Here is a 21760-nt window from a genome sequence, read left to right as displayed (position 1 = left end):
TTTTCATTTTAATTAAAAGTGTCTTTTGATATTCATTGGTGATCGGGGTGCTAGAACAATTTTTATAGTGGTGGTGCTGAGAGCTATTGAACCAAACTGTAAACCCTGTATATAATGGAATCCACTTCAAGCCAGGGGGTGCAGCAGTACCCCTAGTTCCAGCTGTGTTGGTGATGATAGAAATGTAGGATTTTTGACTTGACCTACATTCTTAAAGCTGCATTTCTGTTTGTGTGTTTACCAAATGTGAAAGCTATAAAATCACCAAGGATATACAGCCATTTCATAACTCCTATGGCTTACTGGCTTTGTTCCCTGTCACTGGTTCTAGATCTAGGGAATTTTTTGCAGAGAACTATGAATGTGGGAAGAAGAAACCTACAGGATGATTTACTGTACTTTTAGTGGTTTGCTTGCTATACCTACAAAATTAGTTATATTTGTAGCACATGCAATGTTTCTAAATGGAGACTCAGCCAGCCAGCCAGAAGGACGGTCATGCATATGGGACCCAAATTGCTCCCCCCATATTTCCCCAATTGCATTAGATAAGATGTAGAAACACTGTTCTGTAAACAAATGAAAAACTCTAGTCCTGTCCAGACCTGGCACAGCCTGCAAAGGGAAATTAGATCTCTCTAGCCAATTGAATTGAACTGGAATCCTAATGTGAACACATTTAAGAGACAGAAATAATGCTGTAATGTTGTCTTCATCTGCTCTTCCCTGTGCTGTAGCTTTGTCAGTGCATGTTTTAAGCTATTTTGGTGACCTCAGTAAAGCAGCCTCTGTTCTTTGCTGTTGGTGAAGAAATAAAAATGTTTTTACAAGTTAGAGGTGGCTGAATGTTTTACTGCTTTCTGGTTTGACGGATCAGATAGGAATGTCTGGCAGCCAAAACCTCCTACAGATTATTTTTATATTGTCTATCACTATATAGCAGCTTTTGCATCTGCATTATCTCATGTACTTCTAAGGCACCTGTGAGCTGTTTAGCAGCATTTATTTGTTTTTAAAAAAAGGCTCAGACAAATGTTACAATGCTAACTATGAATCTGTTGTCTTTCCCTTGTTATTTCAAGTCCATTACCAATTTAACAATGGGGGTATTCTTCAATCAAGTGTGGGGACATAAAGTAACTGGGCATAGCCTTGGATTGGTAATTGAAAAGTCTTCCACCTTTGTTTCCAGTTCAAATCCAGTGTGGATCAGTAGTGAAAGTTCCCATCTGTCAGTTCAGTGGCCTGCAAGGGGTCGGTGGTCTCAGCTGAGTTCCTCAGAGATAGATGCCTACAATACAAAACTCACCACCATGACTTGAGTAGGCTTCCCTGCAGCACAGTAGGTTGTTTTGTTCTGTGGTTGAGCTCCTGCCAAATTAATTATACTTGAACTTCTTTGGATTTTTTTTTTTAAAAAACCTCACTTATACAATAAGTGCAACTCCATAAACTAAGGTAATTTTTTCCTAAGCATCAAATCCACCTGAAAGGTCACAAATGGACCATATTTTAATCAGTGCATGAATTTTACTTTCAGAGAGGGGAGGGGAAATTGCTAACCCTGTCAGAAAATATAAATCTGGTCAGAGTCTGTCTTTATGATAGCTGAGAAAGCTGTGAGGTTTTTATTAAATCTTGTCACTGAGATCTAATCACTTATAAATATCTCATGATTTCCACTTGATCAAACCCTTGATTTTAAAAGGGTGAATTTAAGTGTGTTTTTTTTTTTTTTTAATTTTGAAGCCAAAAATATCATGAGGCATCTGCCCAATTACTCATTACTCTTTTCCAACTCCCAGCCTTGAGTTTCCATAGACCTAATTAAGAGACTGTCCTCCCACACAGTTCAATGCACACTTTTGCTTATGTGGGTTTCAGAGAACAGCCAGAGAAACTCATTTAAATGGTTTGATTTTGGTTAACGTATCTGGGAACCATCTGGGAACCATTGTGGTTCAACCTCTCATAATGGTGGGTGCCCAATTAAGCTTTTAATCCACTTGTATATAAATTAATAATATTACTTGTTAAAAATACACAGTATTTAAAGTCAAAGATAATTTTCCTTGCTACTTTAAATATCTGTGGATATGCAGAGTGGTTTAAGGGGCAAAAAAGCCTGGGGGGATAGGGAACTGTTTCTAAATTGTGGGGTGGAAGAGAAGGGAAGGAAGAGGTACTTAACATGGCCATTAACATAACTGCTAATTCTATTAGCAATGCTAGTTATTCAGTAGTCTCTCACCGTATATTGGCACCATTTCCCCTTTTGCACCCTCCCCCAACAAGATTTTTTTAAAAAGGAAAGCCATCAAATGGTTTTAGTACATACTGAAATTGAAAGAAATTTGGAAACTTAAAAATGAAGATTAAAATGTTCATTTAAGCATAGTCTCAGATGAAGCTAGAGGACACAAAATAGTGGATTAGGGTCTCATACGGAAATCCAGTCCGAGTAGCAGAGAGGAGAAGGAAGGCAATTACAGGTCTGGGTACTGGGAAGGTGTTAAATTTAGACCTTTATAATACTTTACAGGCTGGGGCTCAATTCTGATATACAGTTACATAATAATGTACATTTAAATTCAGCCCCTTTCCAGTAAGGGTCAGATCTACTTTCTATTTAAAAACAAACAAAAACCCCCCCACTCCTCAAAAGCTGCACCATTTTAAATGAGGAGAAGTAAGAGGAAATATTTGCATTACGGGGGATCAAATATTGCATGCACATTAAAATAGAAAAATACCGGGGCAAAATAAGGTGGGCGTGTGAGCGAGTGCGCGCTCGGTTTTCATGTTTGGATTTTATCACGACCAGCCGGGCGTTGTATGCGACCATTGTGAGGCTTCCATGCGAATTCCGGAAGTTTTGAGACGAAAAATATCTGCGTATTACTGGGGAGAGATGACGGTGGATTATGATCTTTCACAAACGCTTGTTTTGCTCCCTCATAAATGCAGGTCGAAACGCTAAAGTGCCTCCCCTAGTCACATGAAGCAGGCTCGAAGGACGTGTTGCAGCTCTGCGTCGTGAAAATGGCTTTTTGCCATGCCACCCTTCTCCACCAATCATCGGAGAAGAATCGGGCTTTCCGCGGGGGCAAAGTTAAAGCTACGGTGGAAAAGACCGGAGGGAACGGGGGGGGGGAGCGGGGTCACCCCAGCTCGCCCCCTTCCTCCCCCCAGTCACGGCGGCTCCCCGCAGTGTGTTCTCCAGGGCTGCGTGCAGCCGCCTGGTAGAAGGTCCATTTAATATGTAAAGCCCCGCCGCTGCATGCGGCTCGGCCGTGCTCCAGCGTTTCCGCCTCACCGTGACTCCGCAAGCCCTGGGGTCGGCCCCGCGTGCAGCCCGCCGGCTCCCGGGCCGGCTCCCTGGCTGGAGCCGACCTGCAAGGGGCCGGTGGGTGGGGACGCGCCGGCCCTGAGGAGGTTGCAGGGCCGCCCCCCGCCCGGACCGGGCGCTTTGTGTACACAGCTGCACGGCGCGCAGGGGACCGAAAGGAAACGGTTAGAGGAAGGGCTGGCTTTGGAGGCGGCGAGGCTGTTGTCAGGGGTGGGGGGCGGGGGGGCGCTGGCGCGCTGCGAGCCAGATGTAGGCCGCCCCCATCCCCGCCTCCCTTGCGCCTCTTGGGCGGCACTGGCGCGGCCACGCCGCAGCCCGGGTGCGAACCGAGGAGATCTGATGAGTTAGCTGGTTGCCATGGTGAGGGGGGCCGTGTCACGTGACCAGGGTGCTGCTCCGGGCGGTTTGACGTCAGCAGGGAGGGAGGTGGGCAGGGGAGCGCGAGCGCGAGCAGCCAGCCGCTGTGGCAAAGCAGCAGAGCAGCCCCGGCGCAGCCTCTCCGCCGACCTTCCGCGCGCGAGCCAGGCAGCCAGCCGTGTGGGGGTGGGAGCGCGCGCCAATGCCGGGACCTACCCAAACGCTGTCCCCAAATGGCGAGAACAACAACGACATCCTGCAGGATAACGGCACCATCATCCCCTTCAGGAAGCACACGGTGCGCGGGGAGCGTTCCTACAGGTAACCCGCGCTGGCTTGCGGGGATCGCCCGGGTGCGGTGCCTGCGTGATTGGGGTGGGGGCTGCTGCGGGCACTGCAGCAAAGGGACAGGCAGGGGGATTGCATAACAAAACGCCGTGCTCTCCGCGGCGTGTTAAAAATAAGCTGGGACCTATTAGCCGGGGTCCTGCCTCGCCTGCATGGAAGCCTGGCTGTTGGAAATAGCGTTTGTATTGTCCAGCTGGAAAACATTTTGTGAGTAGATTTGCTGCCTGTAGGGGCTCTCCCCCGCCCGCCCCACAGACCCCTCCTTCCTTGCGTGTTGATAAAAAATGCAAGCGAGAGAGATCTGTGGGGTCGCCCAAAGGGAGCTGGGCTGCAGCGCCGAATTTCTGGCTGTGCCGGGGTCGCTGGGCATCTGCTCGTGAAAGCTAAGGCGAAGGGATGGAGTCAAAACGGCTTGTGCCTGCCTGCCCTGGTGCGTGCAGGAAAAATGGAATCCTCTAGATTAAACTGCAGTCGATGATGATGTTAAAGCGCCAGATTGATGGAGCTTTGTAAGAATTCTGCTCCCTGATTGGTGGAAGGCTTGACAGCAGAGGTCACGGTGTCACACATTCACTAACATTTCCTCCTCGAAACCGAGGGTTTATTAGCGACCAGGTGGACTGCAGCCGTTTCTAGAAGACACTGCGTATCCCCGTGCCTTTTCTTTGATTCTGGTGTGTGGCAGGGAACACAGCCCTTCTTTCCAATTGGGAGGCAGTTGCGTTACATTTTTGACTGTATGGTTTGAGGATGGTGTGTTCTTTGTTGCAGTTGTAAGCATTTTTGATTAATGGTTTGGCATGTATTGTTGGCACCGTTTTACATTAACATATCTGACAATATGGTCCAGTAGATAAGCTAATTAAAATTGTTTGCCTTTTTGATAAGGATAACAATGTAGCCTTGAATACAACTAGTTTTATGTGCTCTGAGCTGTAGACTTGAAGCGTGATAATATGATCAGTCCTATCTCCTCTAAAGTTAAGATGCAGTTATTTTAAATGCTGCCTTGATGACAGCAAGCTGTGCCTTTTCTGAGCACACACATCTTTCAAAGCTCATATTCTCAAACCAGCCACAGGAAATGATACTGTCCTTAAAACGTTAGCTAAATATTTAGATAATGTATACTATCTGATTGTACATAGAACTGGATCAAAATAAACCTGAGTGTTTTGCTAAGTTAGCCAAAGAAAATCAGAGTATTTTACTTTATTTTTTATTAGGAATAACTGGGCCCTAATAACTCAGTTATGACAATATTAACCTTGTAAGTAAATCTTGGCTGAATCCATACAGTTCCCCCAAAAGCTCATGGCTTAGCACTCAAATTAATGTGGTGAGGTGACATACTTGTGGAATCCAAGTGCTTACTCTACCATGAATGCCACACACAAATTTAGCCTGCACTTTATTAGAATCTTATTGCTTCCCAGAAGCCTTCAGGTCTCTACAGGCATTTCCTTTATGTCGATAGAGTTCATTGGGCTTAGTTTTAAAGCAGCATTATTAAACTTCCAATAGGTTTTTCACCTTTTGTAAAGAATCATTCCTACTGGCAGGAAGACTGAAGCTCTCATTTTGTAGATTTAAATTCCTGCCATGTAGCATAGTTTTGTTTGAGAGGAAAGCTGGACTTTTACCACATGGCTAAATGGAAGCATTCTGCTGCGTCTTTGCAGTTGTGCTGTATTCTGGTAACAAAATCTTTTGATAGAAGTAAGTTTTAATGTTAGGCACTCCAGTTTTGACTTACAAAAGATAGCACTGTCTTCAGTGTTTGCTGAAACCCCTTGGTCAATAAGATCCTCCCATTGCAGTGTTGCACCAGAGAGGAATCACTGTTTACATTTAGTACTTCTGCACCTACCAACAAAATAATCAGTTTCTGGCCTGACAATAATGCATGTTGGAATGATATTCACATCAACAAGACTATGCCCAAAAATAGAATTTTTGAAAAATTGCTGTAGTAAGACTACTGGAAACATTACGGTGGAAATTAATGTATCAATTGAATAATACTTTACATGAAAATTGCTTACATTTAGCCTTTTACCCAGAGACCAGGCCTCAAGATGTTTTAAATCCTCTTTATCAATTCACGCACCTGTGAGAATGGAATGTAGCACATTACCTGTCAACACTATCACTATACATCATTTTAGGATAGTTAAATGAATAATGCAAGCTTGAATGGCAACTTTATTTTGTGAATAAGCACTGGACTGGGATTCAGGAGATCTGGAATCTGTTCTTGGCTCTGCTAACAACTTGCCTTGTGATGTGGGACAAGTCACCTGTCTGTGTGCCAGTTTTCCTATCTATCAAATAGGGGTAATGATACTTTCATAAAGTGTTCTGAGATCTACAGATGAAAACTGCTATATAAGTCAACACTACTTAACAGGAAATATTTAGTTAAATAGCTAAATTGGGATTTTATCATGACACGAGATCACATTCCTATTTTGCTGAAGCTGCCATGAAATCCTTAAAGACTCAGTTGGTTTAGGGCTCTGAAGTACCCTGAGTTCTAGTAGGATGAAAGTCCTTATACACAAGTAAATTATGTTTCGTCTGAAAGGCAGCATCACACCCACTAAGATCGTGCTGGACTATTAGTTCAATTGAATTTGAGATGGGGGAAATGCACCTTGTATAAACTTCTGTCCAATTTCTTGTGTAGCATTTTGCATTTTCCTTGTAGCTTTCATATTCAAATACCGACCAGAACAAACATCTCATAAAATCACACTCCAAGCTGGCGTGACTCTGATGGTTAGTTGGTTCCATCTATATTTAGAAATATGCATTAATTGTACTCTTTAAAAAATCCTAAAACATGAAGTAGAAGTCAATTGTTGGGCAAATCTTATGTAAAAAAACCAACCAAACAAAAAACATTCTGCTCGCAATCTAGTTTGGCCAAGTTAGACTGTGCCTACTATGTTTTCATGAAAAGCAAATACTGTATCTGTCTCCTACAATGTTCGACACCATCTCAAGTTATCCTCCATAATATATCTTAGATGCTTTTATGTAAACACGTCTTATTTTAAACAAAGGAAATGGTTGTTGGTCATAATAAACAAAAGTATATTTGTTAATCTAGTGAAAAATTAGTGCTTTTATAATATTTAATATTGTTAGGCATTATTTAACTCTTGTACAGTGCTTTTCATGTGTAAATCTCAATGTACTTTTCAAAGGAAGGGAGTATTCTCTCCATTTTGCAGATGCAGAAACTGAGACAAAGTGACTTGGCCGAGGTCGTCCAGCATTCCAGGAGCAGAGCAAATAATAGAACCCGGGTCTCCTGAGTCCCAATACAGTGCTTTATCCACTAACCCATGTAATAGTCTTCAACATCCTTGTGAGGTAGATATCCCCATTTTACAGATATGGGAACACATATACAGAGTGTTAAGTGGCTTGCAGTAGGTTACCTAGAGAGTCAATAGCAAAGCTACTATTCGAACGCTGAAGCAGTTCCTGGCTTCCAACTCTGTGCTCAATCCATAAGATCATGTTGCATCTTACAGTAAATAATTGTAAATATTAAATTTATATTAGTTTATTAAAATGATATTTCTGGGGTGGAAAGGAAGGACAAGAGGTGTTCGTTTGATACATCTCATTAAGGAGGCTTGGCTGTAAATTTGGTTTGGCACTAAGGTGTAATAAATTTTGATGGCCAAGAATGGATCTTGGCTCCCACCAGAGAATAGCCCCATATTTGCTTATAATTATAATTCTCTGCCCTAGGTAAATATAAGTAAATCAGTAAAGCAGCAAATCAGGAATGACAGAGCTGGGTGGGGACATTTTTAAACAGGCACCTGGCCACAGCGCCCTATGCCACAATCTAGGCAATTCAATCAGTTCACCAGCCACACACAAATATTTAAAGTATTCGTCAAGTTTCATATTACAAATCTGAGGTAAAATTTTTAATTCACTGAAATAGTGGAGTCTTACACCCTCTTTCTTTGGATACCACTCCTAATTTTGTTTTATCCACATGCAGTTGGGAAATCAGATTTATTAATTGGCCTTTTGTCCACTAGCCATATCACTTACTTCACTACCCTAAGCTTTTAAGAATGAGTGGTTAAACTTTTTAGGACTCTTTCAGGCTTTTTGCTTTGTACATACAGCTTGAGTACAGATTATATATTTTCTGACACAATATCTTTGTTTAGTTATAAATATTTGCCTACTGTAAGTGTCCTCTTCTCTCTTCTTAAGGAGAAACTGGTATTTACACTGCTGATGTATAGCTTTTCTGTGCATAATAACGAATGTGGAACAGAAGTGATGGTGTCCTCATCCACTGATTACAAAAACTATAATGTTTGACAGGATATGTCCAGAGTTTCAGTTGGTATAGGGATTTTCTGATGGTAATTTCTTTGGCCTATAGAAGATAAAGTTAAATTAACAGTAGAATGTTAACTGTTTTAGGACCCAGAAGTCTAGAATCGTCCTTCACATCTTTTGTTTCCCTTGTATTAAGTCCTGGACAAATTTTCTACTTGAGAATTTTGGACCATGAATCATTCATCCTTAAGAAAACCTGCATTATATGTCTCGAGGGTTTCTCTGTATTGTTAAACTAGTTTCATCCACTGATATTTTACTCTTTGAGTTAATCTATTCCCTCAGTATGTCTAGAGCAGTGGAATTTACTTTTTGGTACAAAATAACTGTGTTCTTTACTTAAGTATTTAAGAAGGATTTATTGCATTACCTTAGTTTGGTTAGACAGAACACAAACTCCTGCCTGCCGCACTCCAGCAAATAGTTCAATTGACTTTAAATAAGACTATTCACATGGATGAAATGAGTAGAATAGGGCTCAGTCTTGTTGCAAGGAATTATGGGAGAAGATACTAAATAGACAAGTACTCTCATTTTATGGGGTTGGATAAGTAAGGCTCACAGACTGCCGTTCAGTCCCACATCCTTCAGTCTCTGAAAATTTCAAATGCTACCCATGACAAGTGCTATTATAAATTAGATATAAAGGTTAGACTTTCAAAAGTGCTCAGTGTTGATCTGTTTGCTCCCATTGCAGTTGATGGGAGTCTTAGCTTTGACTTCAGTGGGAACAGATTTAGATCAGTGCTGAGTGCTTTTGAAAATCATATCCTATATGTTTGGCTCCATTCCAGACGGTATGGACTCTCTTTGATAACCCCTCTTGCCTGTCAAAGCATCTGAAGTAAAATACTACCACCGTGGTAAGGTAATACCCATGATAATGTCCTGTGTGTATTAAATGGTGACTTAAAGGATGCAGTTAGTCTCCAGTGTAACTTGTATGAGTGATGCAAGAATCTTTCCTTACCTCTTGCCTACTACTTGTAGGTTGGACAATAGATGTTCTTTCTCTTCTTCTCATACAGGTTGGATTCCTATCTCATCCCAGTTCCCCTTCACAGAGCCTATTGGGTTTTTTTTAATTTTTAAAAAGCCTATTTTTTGCTTCTTAAAAACTGGAGTGAGCAGATTCTGATTCTGGAATAAATTGGAGACACTGTTTCAATTAGCGTGACCAGATGTCACGATTTAATAGGGACAGTCCTGATTTTGGGGTCTTTTTCTTATATAGGCTCCTATTACCCCCGACCCCCGTCCCGATTTTTTCACATTTGCTGTCTGGTCACCCTAGTTTCAATGGATATAGCCCATTTGAGAGATCCTGCTTTCAAAATGGGCTAGAGTGGCACACCGTGGAGCTCTACCTAAAGAGAACTTGTTTTGGCAAAACAAATGTTCTGAGTGTACTCAAACACTACAGCTGATCTGTAGGGCAAGGGGCTGATCTCATTTGCGCAATAGCATTGCAGTGACATTTCAAAATGTAAATATTCCTCAGCCTGAAATTGTTGAGGATCCTATTCTGATTATAACTTAGATTCTTGTTGAAGAGAACCTCTTTATGACTTGCAAGACAGTCTAGCATTAGGTCATGTAAAGAAGTGAAACTAAAACTTTTTTCAACATACCATCCTCTTTTCAGCCTTCAGGCCGGTTCTCTCTGACTGAAGTGCTTTGGGTAGAATTGAAATGTATGCTGCGTTTGTGGGTCTATGAAGCATCCTGTGGCTAGGTGAGCTTTATTTTAAAGGTACAGCTTGTTGAGCTGCTTATTAATACGGTCACCACCCCAGTGTTGTGTGGGTGCTCGCAAAAAGAGAGTAGACTTAAGATATTAGAAAATTTAACCTAATGTATCCTTTAGGAATAACCTTTTTGGCTTCGCCCCAGCCTTGTCCTCTTGTGGGAAGACCTTGTTGCTAGGTACTTTCCTGCTGGTGAGGTTAGTGTTTCCTGCTGCCACTGCAGCTGACAGTGAAAAATGTCTTAACAGAATTTATATGGAAAGCAGGTTGGGTAGTTTGGGGGACATCGGTGTGGGGAATTGCATGGTTTTTGCCCACAAGAAGAAAGGTATTAAGTAAATTGATAGGAGCAAGGTAGAAACCTTAACTGTTCTTTGCTATGTGGGTGGAGTGAGTGAGGTCTAACTGCCTTGTCACATTTGGACTAGACTATAAGAATAGAACCTTCTGTGCAGGCCTAGGTTCTGTGAAGTGTAATGGACCCATTGAGGCACTGGGGATTGGTAGATGTCAGCCTGGCCATTGCTAAAGCTCCATCCCCCCCGCCCCTTCCCCCGGAGCCACCAAACCCAGGCATCAGCTAAATCTGGGGAACAACAAATGAGAAAACAGGGATGGAAGTGAAGGTCAGAGGGATAAAGTCAGGGATTCAGAGGAGGACACTGAGCAGAGAACCCCAGACAGTGTCCACTGCTCCTCGGAGGTGTCCAGGGAGGCAGTGGACGCTTCCCAGAGGAACTCTGCCTGGATATGTGACTTAAGGAGGGACCGAAAGTAGGTCCCACAGTCATAGAGCACCCACCATTCAGCTTCTTCCTCCTGGTATGATGGATGGCCATTTTGGCCAGTGCCAGGTGCAGGCTGACGAGGAGGTCTTATGACTTTGTGGGGTCGCAGACAGTGTGTGCTTGGGTCAGGAGGTGTGGGGGAAAAGGGCAGCCAGTACCTCAGGAGGAGATTCTGGAGGAACGGGAAGACAGGCTGCAGTATGGTGCACCCTATATAAGTGCACACCATGGTCTCCCTCTCGCTGGAGAACGAGCAGGTGTTGGGGAAGGTTGGGAACCATGCCAGGTACATGCCCGTGCTCATGGTAAGATGTGAGGCAGTGAATGAAGTTATATCAGGCAGTAACCTTTCCTATGTATACAATGGGTTGGAGGGTAGGAAATGAAAACTAACATAGTGTAGTGCTATATTTGTAGCACTTATTCACTCCAAAATGCAAGTGAATTTTTGAAATGTGTAACAATTGTTGGAGAAAAATTTCTGAACTCATCCTCCCACTCTAAGGAAGGCATAGCTCAGGCTTGGTAAGGAAGCAGATTAGCATGTGTCAGCTTTTTACTCCCTGCAGACTTTCCAACCAGCCCTCTTGGCAGTTTCATATTAGAAAATGAGTGGTTTTATCACATATTGTCAATCCCATTAACTGGTGATCTTGTTAATACTAAAATGAATACAGCGTAATTCAAAATGAGGATCTACTATTTGCATGCAATATTCTGGTTGTGAAGCTCTTTATTACTGAAGTCTTGCTGAAGAGTAAGTTTTGTGGACTAACACTTAGTGCACACCAAATCACAGGGAAGGCTAGGACCATCTGGTAAAATCATATATGTATTTTAAAGGTCTGGCTTGACCAATTTGATTTCATTTTCCTTTCATGATAGCTGTAAACAAACTAACTGAATCATAATTCAGTTAAATCTGTTTCTCTGTCACGCTGTCCAAAAAGGATTGGCTCATCAAGAGGAAATGTAAACATTAATCAGTGAAGGGAGGCTTAAGGATGTAGCTTTCATAGGAAAACCTACAACTGTGCCAAACTGAGCTGCTGGGGGAGGAATGTCCCATGCAGGCTGTGGGCCAGATCTGGCTCCTATTTATGCTAGTTTTACACCAGTTAACTCATTTGAAATCAGTGGGGCAATTCTCACCTACTGCCTTGTCAGAAAAGAATCACATGTTATGAATCTGGGACATATGTGAATAGTAAAGGAAGGGAAAGATTATTATAATGATCTTGTGTAAATGAGGGGGTTTTAAGAGTGCTGTAGAATAATATTTTAAAAATCAGTGGAATTGACCAAGAAACTATTTCTCAAGTGAAAAAATGTTAGCCAATGTTTTTGTCTGCATAACCAGGCTCCTGCACTAATGGTACTGCAATGTGCAGCTGAAGAAAGGAATAGCCCATCATTTTGCTTCACGGAGATGCGGAAAATCAATTAAGAATGTGTATGTGCTCTTGTTGTGTGTTTTGTTTTTTTTATATTGTGGTGTGGGCAGGTACTGTGAGTGTAATTTCAGCTGCTCTTTAGATACTCATTTTTCAGTATTGCATTTCTTGGCAAAGCTCTAGGACATGTTCAGTCCAAAGGGCTGTGGACAAGTGACATTTCAGAGAAGATATATTATTAGAAGTATGTAAAATGAGCATTCCTCATACAGCAGGGTTTTTTTTTCATACAGTGCGAGTCTGCAACCTAAAAAAGCTGCATTTAGTCAGAGATGCACTTGAATGCAAATTATTGTTTGTCACTGTGGAATGCAGAGTGTGGATTCTCAGAAGGGCTGTTAGTACAGTACTGTGTTCTAAAAAATAAAAATATGCCTCAGGTAGATTTATACATTATTATGAAGAGGAAAACCTTTTAAAGTTAATCCCTGTCGAACTAGTGCGATAGCTGCCTGATTGAGACGCATTAAAACAATATATATCCCATTAAAATATTTGTTACAGTATTCAGTAGCTTATAAAGGGTAGCTTATCATTAAAACCATTATAGAAATCCTGAGTAATGGCTTGCTGTGTGGAGGTGGAGTATACATCTCCAGTGAGAGAGAAGCCTCTTGAGGAGTTTCATTTACAGAAAGAATATAATTTGTGAGAGTTGGAAACATGGAGGCTGTGAAATTAAAATAGGTTAAATAAAAGGGATGTGTCATACTGAAACTACAGCATTAGCTCAGAAATAACAGAACTCTGTTGGAATCTTGTTGAACACAGAGAGGGTTATGAGATTAACTCACTTAATTGTACTAAATTTGAATGATTTGTGTTGGGCCCTGTTGTAACACTTTTTTGCCCAGTTGTCAATATTAAAAATTGTGAATGTCTTACAAAATATTACACAAGGTGCATGCAGATTCTGAATCAGAATCTGAAAACAGGCTATTCTCAGTTGCCATATTTTTTCATCCCAAAAATCAAAATGGCGCAGCTGTTAGGCATCTTTGTGCATTACAGCCTGGCACGACTCACTGTCTAGCATGGATCTTTAAATAAAGGCCCAAACACTCCTTTGAAAGTAATGTAGCTTCTTTCTGTGCCCTTTCTGTGGTTTCTAGGTCACATGCCATGGATTAGTATCAATTTTAGCTAATACTCCTTTATGTAGGACAGGGTCTGTCTTTCCGATACCACTTCCACCATTTCCTGCCAAAGAATACAATGTTAGAATATGATAGAAATTAAATGGATTCAGAACAAGGCATATAAGGGCTAGTCTACACTACAAAGGACTTGCTGGTATAGCTATAGTCTGTTAGGGATGGTAAGAAAAAAATGACATTAGAAATAACTTTTTGTAAATGTGCCACAAGGTTGTTTTTTTGACAGCTTGTGCTGTGCCAGACTGGTGTTTTTGTTCCTGAAATGTGTTGTTACCTAATTTCATCCAGCAGGATGGTAGTGTGCAAATTATAGGGAAACATTTCTTTTACAATATCACTATACAGAAATGACCACAAGTTCATAGGGCAATGGAAAGGGGAGGAGAGTATAGAGTTTCTGCATAATAATTAAGTAGTGGGTTTTCATGGCAATGGATGATCTGATGACATCAGACTTTATGATGATTTTCTTTAATTGTAATTAGTCACGAGAATAAAAAGGTCATGATTAATTGCAGTTTTAATCTCACTGTTAATAATAAATGCCAATATAAATTTATTCTGAATATTTTGGGATGTTTTTCTACATTTTCAAATATATCAATTGCAATTATAACATGATACCAAGTGTACAGTGCTCACTTTATATTATTGTTTTTGATTACAAATATTTGCACTGTAAAAAAGGTAAAAGAAATTGTATTTTTCAATTCACCTCTTACAAATACTGTTGTGCAATCTCTTTATCATGAAAGTGCAACTTACAAATGCAGAATTACTTTGTTTTCGTTTTGATTGCAGCTATATAAAACTTTAGAGCCTACAAGTTGAAATATGAAGGGGCATATGAATGTTTAGTATATCTCGCATGTAAATACCTTGCATTGCCGGCTACAACAGTGCCATGTGAATGCCTGTTCTCACTTTAAGGTGACATTGTGAATAATAAGAGGGTTTCATTATCTCCCGTAAATGAAAACTTAACTTGTTTGTCTTAGCGATTGGCTGAACAAGAAGTAGGACTGAGTGGATTTGTATGAGGTGAATTGAAAAATACTGTTTCTTTTGTTTATCTTTTTAAATTCTTACCCTTAAGGAAATTCAATAAAGATCACAGCCACATCTGTTAAATCTAAGTGTCATGTGACCCATGTCATCTTCTTGCACATTGGTTAATGTTGGGGGCGGGGGGAAAGCCTACAGAGTGAACCTGTTTTGTCACATGACCCTGTAAGCAGATTGACAGTCCAAGGGTTTAAAAAATACATATTTACAGTGTGCAACTTAATGTACATATCAGAGTGTGCCTATAGGTTACTGCATGTTGAGGTGTTTGTTGCATGATGCATTTGTCTTCAACTAAATTGCTTGTTTGTTGTTTACAGTGTTTATGGTGGGGATTGAACTCTCTAGTGTCACCATGTGTCTGATGGGAGTGTACTTTAGGACTTGACCTTAAAATATTCCATTAAAGGAGGACAAATTCTATTAAACAGTATATCCACCTTTCTCTTAGCTTAAGGTGAACTAGGACACAACTTTGCTAGCCCTTCAAGATAAAAGGGGTGTGTCTGAACGGCCACTGGTAATTCTGTTCTTGGGTATTCAGGCAACTAGCACGATATAAAAGAGGGATCGTCTGACAAACTACAGCTGGTTCTTTTTAGTTTGTGTGTTCTCTTACACGGTCTAATAATTTTTAAACTGCAGGAGCTCCACCAGAGACCAGTGTGGTTGGGGGAAATGAGATTTGGGGGAAAATATCGTAGTATATTGATCAGTGGTGAGCAACCTGCGGCACGCGTGGCTTCCCGCAGCTCCCATTGGCCGGGAACGGCGAACTGCGGCCCCTGGGAGCTGCAGGTGGGCCGAGCCTGCGGATGGTCAACGTAAACAAACTGTCTTGCAGCTCGCCAGTGGCTTGCTTGCTAACTTGACGGGCTGCAGGTTGCCCACCACTGATATTGATAGTTTCAGCCAGGGTGTATTGGTTAAATCAAGGCAATATAAATCATTATTTAAATCATCAAGTGAAAAGTCTTGATTTAAATAACTGATTTTAATCAACTTTCCCATTTCTACTTCAGTTTTCTAAAGAAAGTTGCATTCTCATTGGTTGGTTCAACCATTAAAACATGTTGATTTACAACTAAATAGAGACTTTTTATACTAGATTTGGTACATCTTTTTGATATCTAGGATGGTACGCTATAATTATATACATTTATTTAAGCAATTTATATAGCTTAGTGTTTTCAGATTCTTAAATTATACATTTTTAATATGTTAGAAAATGATGAACAACATTGCTTGTTTACTAGATAATTTTTGATCATGGTTTGTGTCAAGCTGTGCTAGGATGTTAACTGGAATTTAAACACACAAAACAGCATATAAAATTTATTTTTATTAAACAAAATCTTAGACATTTTGGATATATAAACATTTCATATCAAAACATGTTTCATATTTATCAACTAAATTTGATGTATTAAATAAACAGAGGGATTATCTGTATATTTAAAGTCAGACTGGAAAATGTTCAAATATGCTTAAGTGAAAGTGACTGTAACTTAAGCTCCCGCTTGCCTAAGTCTCTTGAAAATAAGACAGTCTCCTAAATTACTTAGATTGTCCTTCAAACTTTTAAAACTAGTTGATCTCATCCCCTCCCATCTCATTTTTATTCATAGACTGGAAGAGATAGAAAGGTTTTCTGCTTTTTCAACTCCCAGTTGATTTCTCAGATTTGAATGAATTTGTCCAAATGAAGAAAATATTCTTTCTGTGTCTGTGAAAGAGGTTACAGCTACTGAAAGGTGATTTATCATTTCAACAAACTCTAGTTCCAGGTGCTTATTTAGTGACTTCCACCAGTTCAGTGGTGCAACATCATCAGCAAACACGTACTGCTTGAATGGCTCACTTCCACTCCTGAAATTTATTATGGTTGGCATGACTGGTGCGTTGAGGATATTGGCAAGAAAATTTGGTGTAGTAAGAGCATGATCCAGCCGCTCTTTACTGCCTGGAATTCAGTTTTGTTGAGTATTTCTTCAGTGTCTCTTCAATTCTTTCCAAATTTCAACAGCACCAGCAATACAGCAGCAATCTTTCTGCAGTTTTTTCAATGCTATGGAAATAGGTTTCAATATATTCAGCATATATTCCACATTTCTCTTTAGTCCAATGCTGACTACTTTGGCTACATTGATAGTTCCATCTGTTTTGTCGTGTTTTTCTTTGCAAATTGTTATCAGGATAGGCCAGTTCTTAATAAATAGCTCAAAACAGTCAACCAATGAATTCCATTGTACATCTTGGGAAAGAATTAGTTTCCTGCTCTCTTCAGTGAAGCTGAAGCAAAGCAGTTGTAACAGAAGTATTTTGCAATTTAAACACCATTTTCCTTTATTTCTGGAGTTGTACTTAAATCTTTGGCTAAAAAATGCATCAAGTGAGCACTAGACCCATATGTTGCAAGTTTCAGGTTCTCTTGATTATCTTCTTCTAGATTTCTTCTCATCTTTGCTACATTTTTAGCATTGTCTGTAACAAAGCTATGCACTTGATACTTAAGTATTTATTTGCCGTTTGTCATAGCTTTTACTGCTACTTCTCTTCAGCAGTCTGCTGTATGGGCATTTCCTGATGTATCAGTTGTTTCTGTAAGACAGAAACCCCACCTTTTGTTGTGACACAAGAACATATTACTGGATCAGAGTGTACGTGCTCCACCCATCAACACTCAGATTGATGGAAAATTCATTAATTTTTTCTCGGTGTTCAAATTTCCTTCTCATACGTTGTACCCCGCAGCCTTCCAGCAATGTCTGCTCTGCCTGGAGGAGTGTATGCTGGTTGTAATGATTGAATCGTATAAATGAAATGTTTGTTCTGAACTAGATGAAAGAAAGACTTGGTTGCATAAATGAACCAAGCAATCTTTTCGTCTGTGGAGTCTTGATGGAATTTGCTGGTCCTGATTACAAATTCATTCATTTTACTGGATTATGAAGAAAGTCTTTTTTAATATAGGTAATTTTATTGTCTGATATATGTTTAATTGCAGCACTGTTGGTGGTACTAGCAGAAGTCTCTGAAGTTGTAGACATTTCAGATGATGGATCATCATAACCCCTTATGTCTCAGGTGGACCCTGAAAGAAAATGGTGAAAAAAGTCACTCTCTCTCACTGAGTATTACTAAGTGCACTGCTTTAAAAAATAAGATTGTAAATGAAAGAGTCCTTCTACTGCAGCTGCTTGTACCATTGTTTCAATGATATAACTTATTTTCTAAACTTAGTTTTATAGGGGAAATAATTAATAAAGCATAAGGATTATCTAAATCTAGTTAAACTTTTATTTCTAGCAACATACCAAACAGTTTGAAAAAAGAACATTTTTAAATGTTGAAATTAATAAATCCCTAGTAAAACTTTACTTTTAAACAGAAAATCTTCACCTAGGAGATTTGATTATATTGAGCAATTAAGAAATCACTTCAGAAGTCCTGCAGTATCAGTAAAACATTGACATACTTCGACAACAAACTAACATACCAATTATATTTTGAACACAAACATTTTGAAATTCATAAGTAATCCACTCAAAACATAAATTTACTATAATAATCAAAGTTAAAGTTTGTTAGCATAGTAGGACATGGTAGGCAGTCCATATGAATAGTGCAAAAATAAGTTTACTAATTAGTTGATCTAGATTGTCAGACTTGTCCACATCATCGTCAAAGTCATTGCCTTCTGAGGAGCATTTTTCATAATGTTGTTTCATTTTGACAACCAGCCCTTGCATCTCTTTTTTGCAGTGTTTATATTTGGCATGCGTTCCTCTTTTATTCAGAGGTACAGGAACTTCTTGAAAATACTTCCAAATAGGGTTTATTTTACCACTTACAGCAATAGCAGTTTTTTTTCTGCTGTTCCCTGATGTTGAAATCAACACTAGAGACTGCATTCTGAAGAATGTTGTGCATTCTTCCCACAGTGTCCTGCTTTAACACCAGTGTTACTCCTTGTTGCATATTCTGTTCTTTCTCCCTTGTCACTTAACTCTCCCGCTCTACCTTACCCTTACCACTATAAAAACAAGCTAACAACAATCCAAGGCTTCAACTCATGTAACCATCTGCCTTTTGCACTGCAGCATTTTATTTTTGTAGGGACCGGGGGGCGGTTGAGAAACTAATTCTGTTTGTATCTGGCTGTGTGTATGTGCAAGGACACCGAGCAAGGCCATTTAGTTGAAGTGCCCAGATTCAAAATCAAGGGCTGGTTGTTACTGGGCAGATCAGTGTTTTGCCATGAACCGGGAACTACGTTTCCATGGTGGGTGGAATCATAAATATTCATAATTTTAAGAACAGCCAGTCAGAGCCCAGGTAGGAAGAAGCTTTAAAATAGGAGTATGAGACCATCCAGGTGGGCTCAATGGATGACCCTGATGAGATACATGATGATGTCTCCTGGAGTCACAGGCCAGGTCCCAATGCCTGTGATGACTTTGCTGGTCTCTTGCATCTAGTAGCACAGCCCCTGGTTCTCTCACAGGATCGAGCCCTTAATACGATACGTGACCTATTATGCCATATTTATAAAGCTTGAACTCAGAAATTAGATCTTTTTCCCCCCTGATTCATTCTTTGTATGCACAAGCATCCTTTGACTCAGAGTTTTTGATAGAGGCTTATGAATTCAGCCTATTTATTTTTTACTTAAATGTTTTAAGAGATTGTAGTGAGTTTAGGCCTTAACATATTTTATATTAAATTTTAATTTTAAACAGGTCTATTGTTAGAAAGAAAAAACTTATTATAATTTAAATAACATTCAAAACAATGCCATTTTTAAATTTAAAAATGCAAGGATTTAAATTTTAAAAAATCATTTTTTAAAATTTTGTTTTTATCCATCCTGGTCCCAACATTAAAATTGATTCATTGTGCAGCTGCAACAAAGTAGGCTAATAGAATATTGGCCTGTATCAAGAAAAAAATTATTACATAAATTAAATGATGATGAGCAAACAATTTTTTATAAAGGTCAGTTTATTCCACAAGGGAGTGTAGAGTCCAGTTTTGGCCACCCTATCTGAAGTTAATTTGGAAGTTATACAGTGTGTGCATTTGAAATGAAGGAATACTGTTAGGGGCAGTAATATCTCCAGAATGGGAATGAATTTTTAAGTTTAGAGAACATACTGGTAATATTTCTATAACCAGAATCAACTTTCCGAGTGCACCCACTGCAGCTGGAGAGAGTACAGCATAAGGCAACCAAATATGTGAGGAGAGTGACGCGACTGTTTTAGTCTTGGAAGAAAACTACTAAAGGTGACATGACTGAAATTTTAAAGCCAGATAAGTCATCTTATTAATATTGATCTATTTGAGGTTGCACAGACCAATACCAGGAGTTCTCAGAGCTAGATTAAGGCCTCTGCTCAGACAATCGCATTATGTCAGAATCCCGGCTTTCATTTAATCATATATATATTTCTAGTTCTTATGGGTGCATTTGGGCGGGAAAGCTTGAAAACACAAACCTAACAGAAGACACATGGTGTGGGCTCAGTGTTGCCATCCCATTGTAGCTCTGCTGAGATGGCATTGGCAGGAAGGGAAACTGAGGACTGTGTGGAATCCCCAGTTTTCAGGTGGTCTGTGGTGTTGGAAACCTGCCCAGCAGATGGTTGTTCTGTGGGTAGCCCCTGCCACCAGCTCCCCAAGTGTCAGGGCCATGGTGCAGAGGTAAGACATTTAAAGCTCTGGAATGCTTTAATCGGGCCCTGGGTGACATGACTATAATTTTGAGAGATTATTCATGTAAGAAAAATCCAGAGGTATATTAGAGAATGGTGGATAGGTGGAATCAAATAGCATTAATGTATTTAAACAAATATATTAGAAGACCATATGAAACTACAGTTAGAAATTAATTAAAGATTAGCTAATTAAAGTTAAATTTGTCCTTGCTGATCATGCCCCTGCCTCCTCTAAGTATAATGCAAGAGTGGCTATGAAATAGTTTGTAATGGAGTGCTCTTGATCCTTTTCAGGCACAAAACATTTTTAAAATAAGAATTTTAATCTTAGAAATGTTTGTCTTTTGAAATATGTAGGGTAGGAGGGTCAAGCAGTTCTAGACATGAAGGGTTGGTCCTTGATCATCTCCTGGTTCTATGTAACTAGAAGCTAAGAATAGAAAATATTTACTGTGCCCATCTCTCTGCCAATGAAAGATTGTTCCTTACAGGACACTTTCTAGTGTCCAGCCTAGTTTCAGATGTCTCAAGCAATTTCCCTGGGGAGGCTATTCCACAGTCTCATAGATTGCACTGTCATGAAGTTCTTCCTAACATTTAGCCTCAATTTTTGTGACTTTTATCCTGTTCCCTCTAGTCATTCCCTTTGTACCACTCTAAGTAGTTCCCCTTCCTCCTTGATGCTTACACTCATTGAATCTTCATAAATTGTTCTGTTCTTCACTCCTGCTTAGTTATTGCTTGAATGAGCTTTATACATAGTTAGCAGTTAGTAAGTGTGTGGGGAGTTTGGAATCTGCTTAGGTCCCCAGTGAGGATGAGTATGTAGTGTTACGGTACCTTATCTTGAAGCCCACATACATGAGTGGTTCGGTAGGTCAGTGCTCTGAATATGCAAGGGAGAATCCTGCACAGGTCAAAAATTAAATTAATTGCGCGATTTCATCCTGCTAACTAGCTGAATCTTGTCCATCTGAAAACTACCCAGCAGTTAAACACCATGGGTAGTCTGGACTGGAATTGCAGAGTGAGAATTAAAGTTAGAACTGAAGGAAAGCTTGCACAGTCCCAGTCTTTTTAGAGTGGCTGTGTACCCACCACATCAGTGAAAGCCAGTGGCAGGTGCTCAGCATCTCTGAAAATGTGGCCTTAGGCATCTCAAGTTTTAGGCACTTGTAATTAAAGGCCAATTTTGAAAAGTGCCTGTTTTCCCATCGGTTAAATGGGGATAAAATCTTTATCTGTTAAAGCACTTTGAAATCTTCCATACTGGTGAGAAGCATGATGTGTAACTGCTAATCGTCCTCTGCCCAGAACAAAAGATAATCTACTCATGGGTTGATCTGCTGTCTGCTGCATCCAACCCAGGAGTTTAATAAAGCGGCAATGTA

At 40.0% G+C, this 21760-nt stretch overlaps 1 protein-coding gene across 3 annotated transcripts in view; it reads left to right on the top strand.

The window, feature by feature from the left end:
* The window catches only part of MAPRE2 (microtubule associated protein RP/EB family member 2), a 155409-nt gene that overhangs the window by 62061 nt on the left and 71588 nt on the right, over positions 1-21760 (top strand). The window contains exon 1 of one of the 3 annotated variants that reach the window (XM_007058782.4): positions 3623-4027. The exons of the other annotated variants lie outside the window; for them this stretch is intronic. Within the exon in view, the coding sequence (XP_007058844.2) occupies positions 3909-4027 (119 nt within the window). The 5' untranslated portion in view covers positions 3623-3908. Of the gene's footprint in view, positions 1-3622; positions 4028-21760 lie in introns of those variants that run through there. 3 annotated transcript variants of the gene reach the window in all.

This window comes from Chelonia mydas, chromosome 2, assembly GCF_015237465.2.
Source record: "Chelonia mydas isolate rCheMyd1 chromosome 2, rCheMyd1.pri.v2, whole genome shotgun sequence".
NCBI lineage: Eukaryota > Metazoa > Chordata > Testudines > Cheloniidae > Chelonia > Chelonia mydas.
Note: the sequence above shows the minus strand (reverse complement) of the source record. Positions and strands in the feature narration are given on the sequence as shown.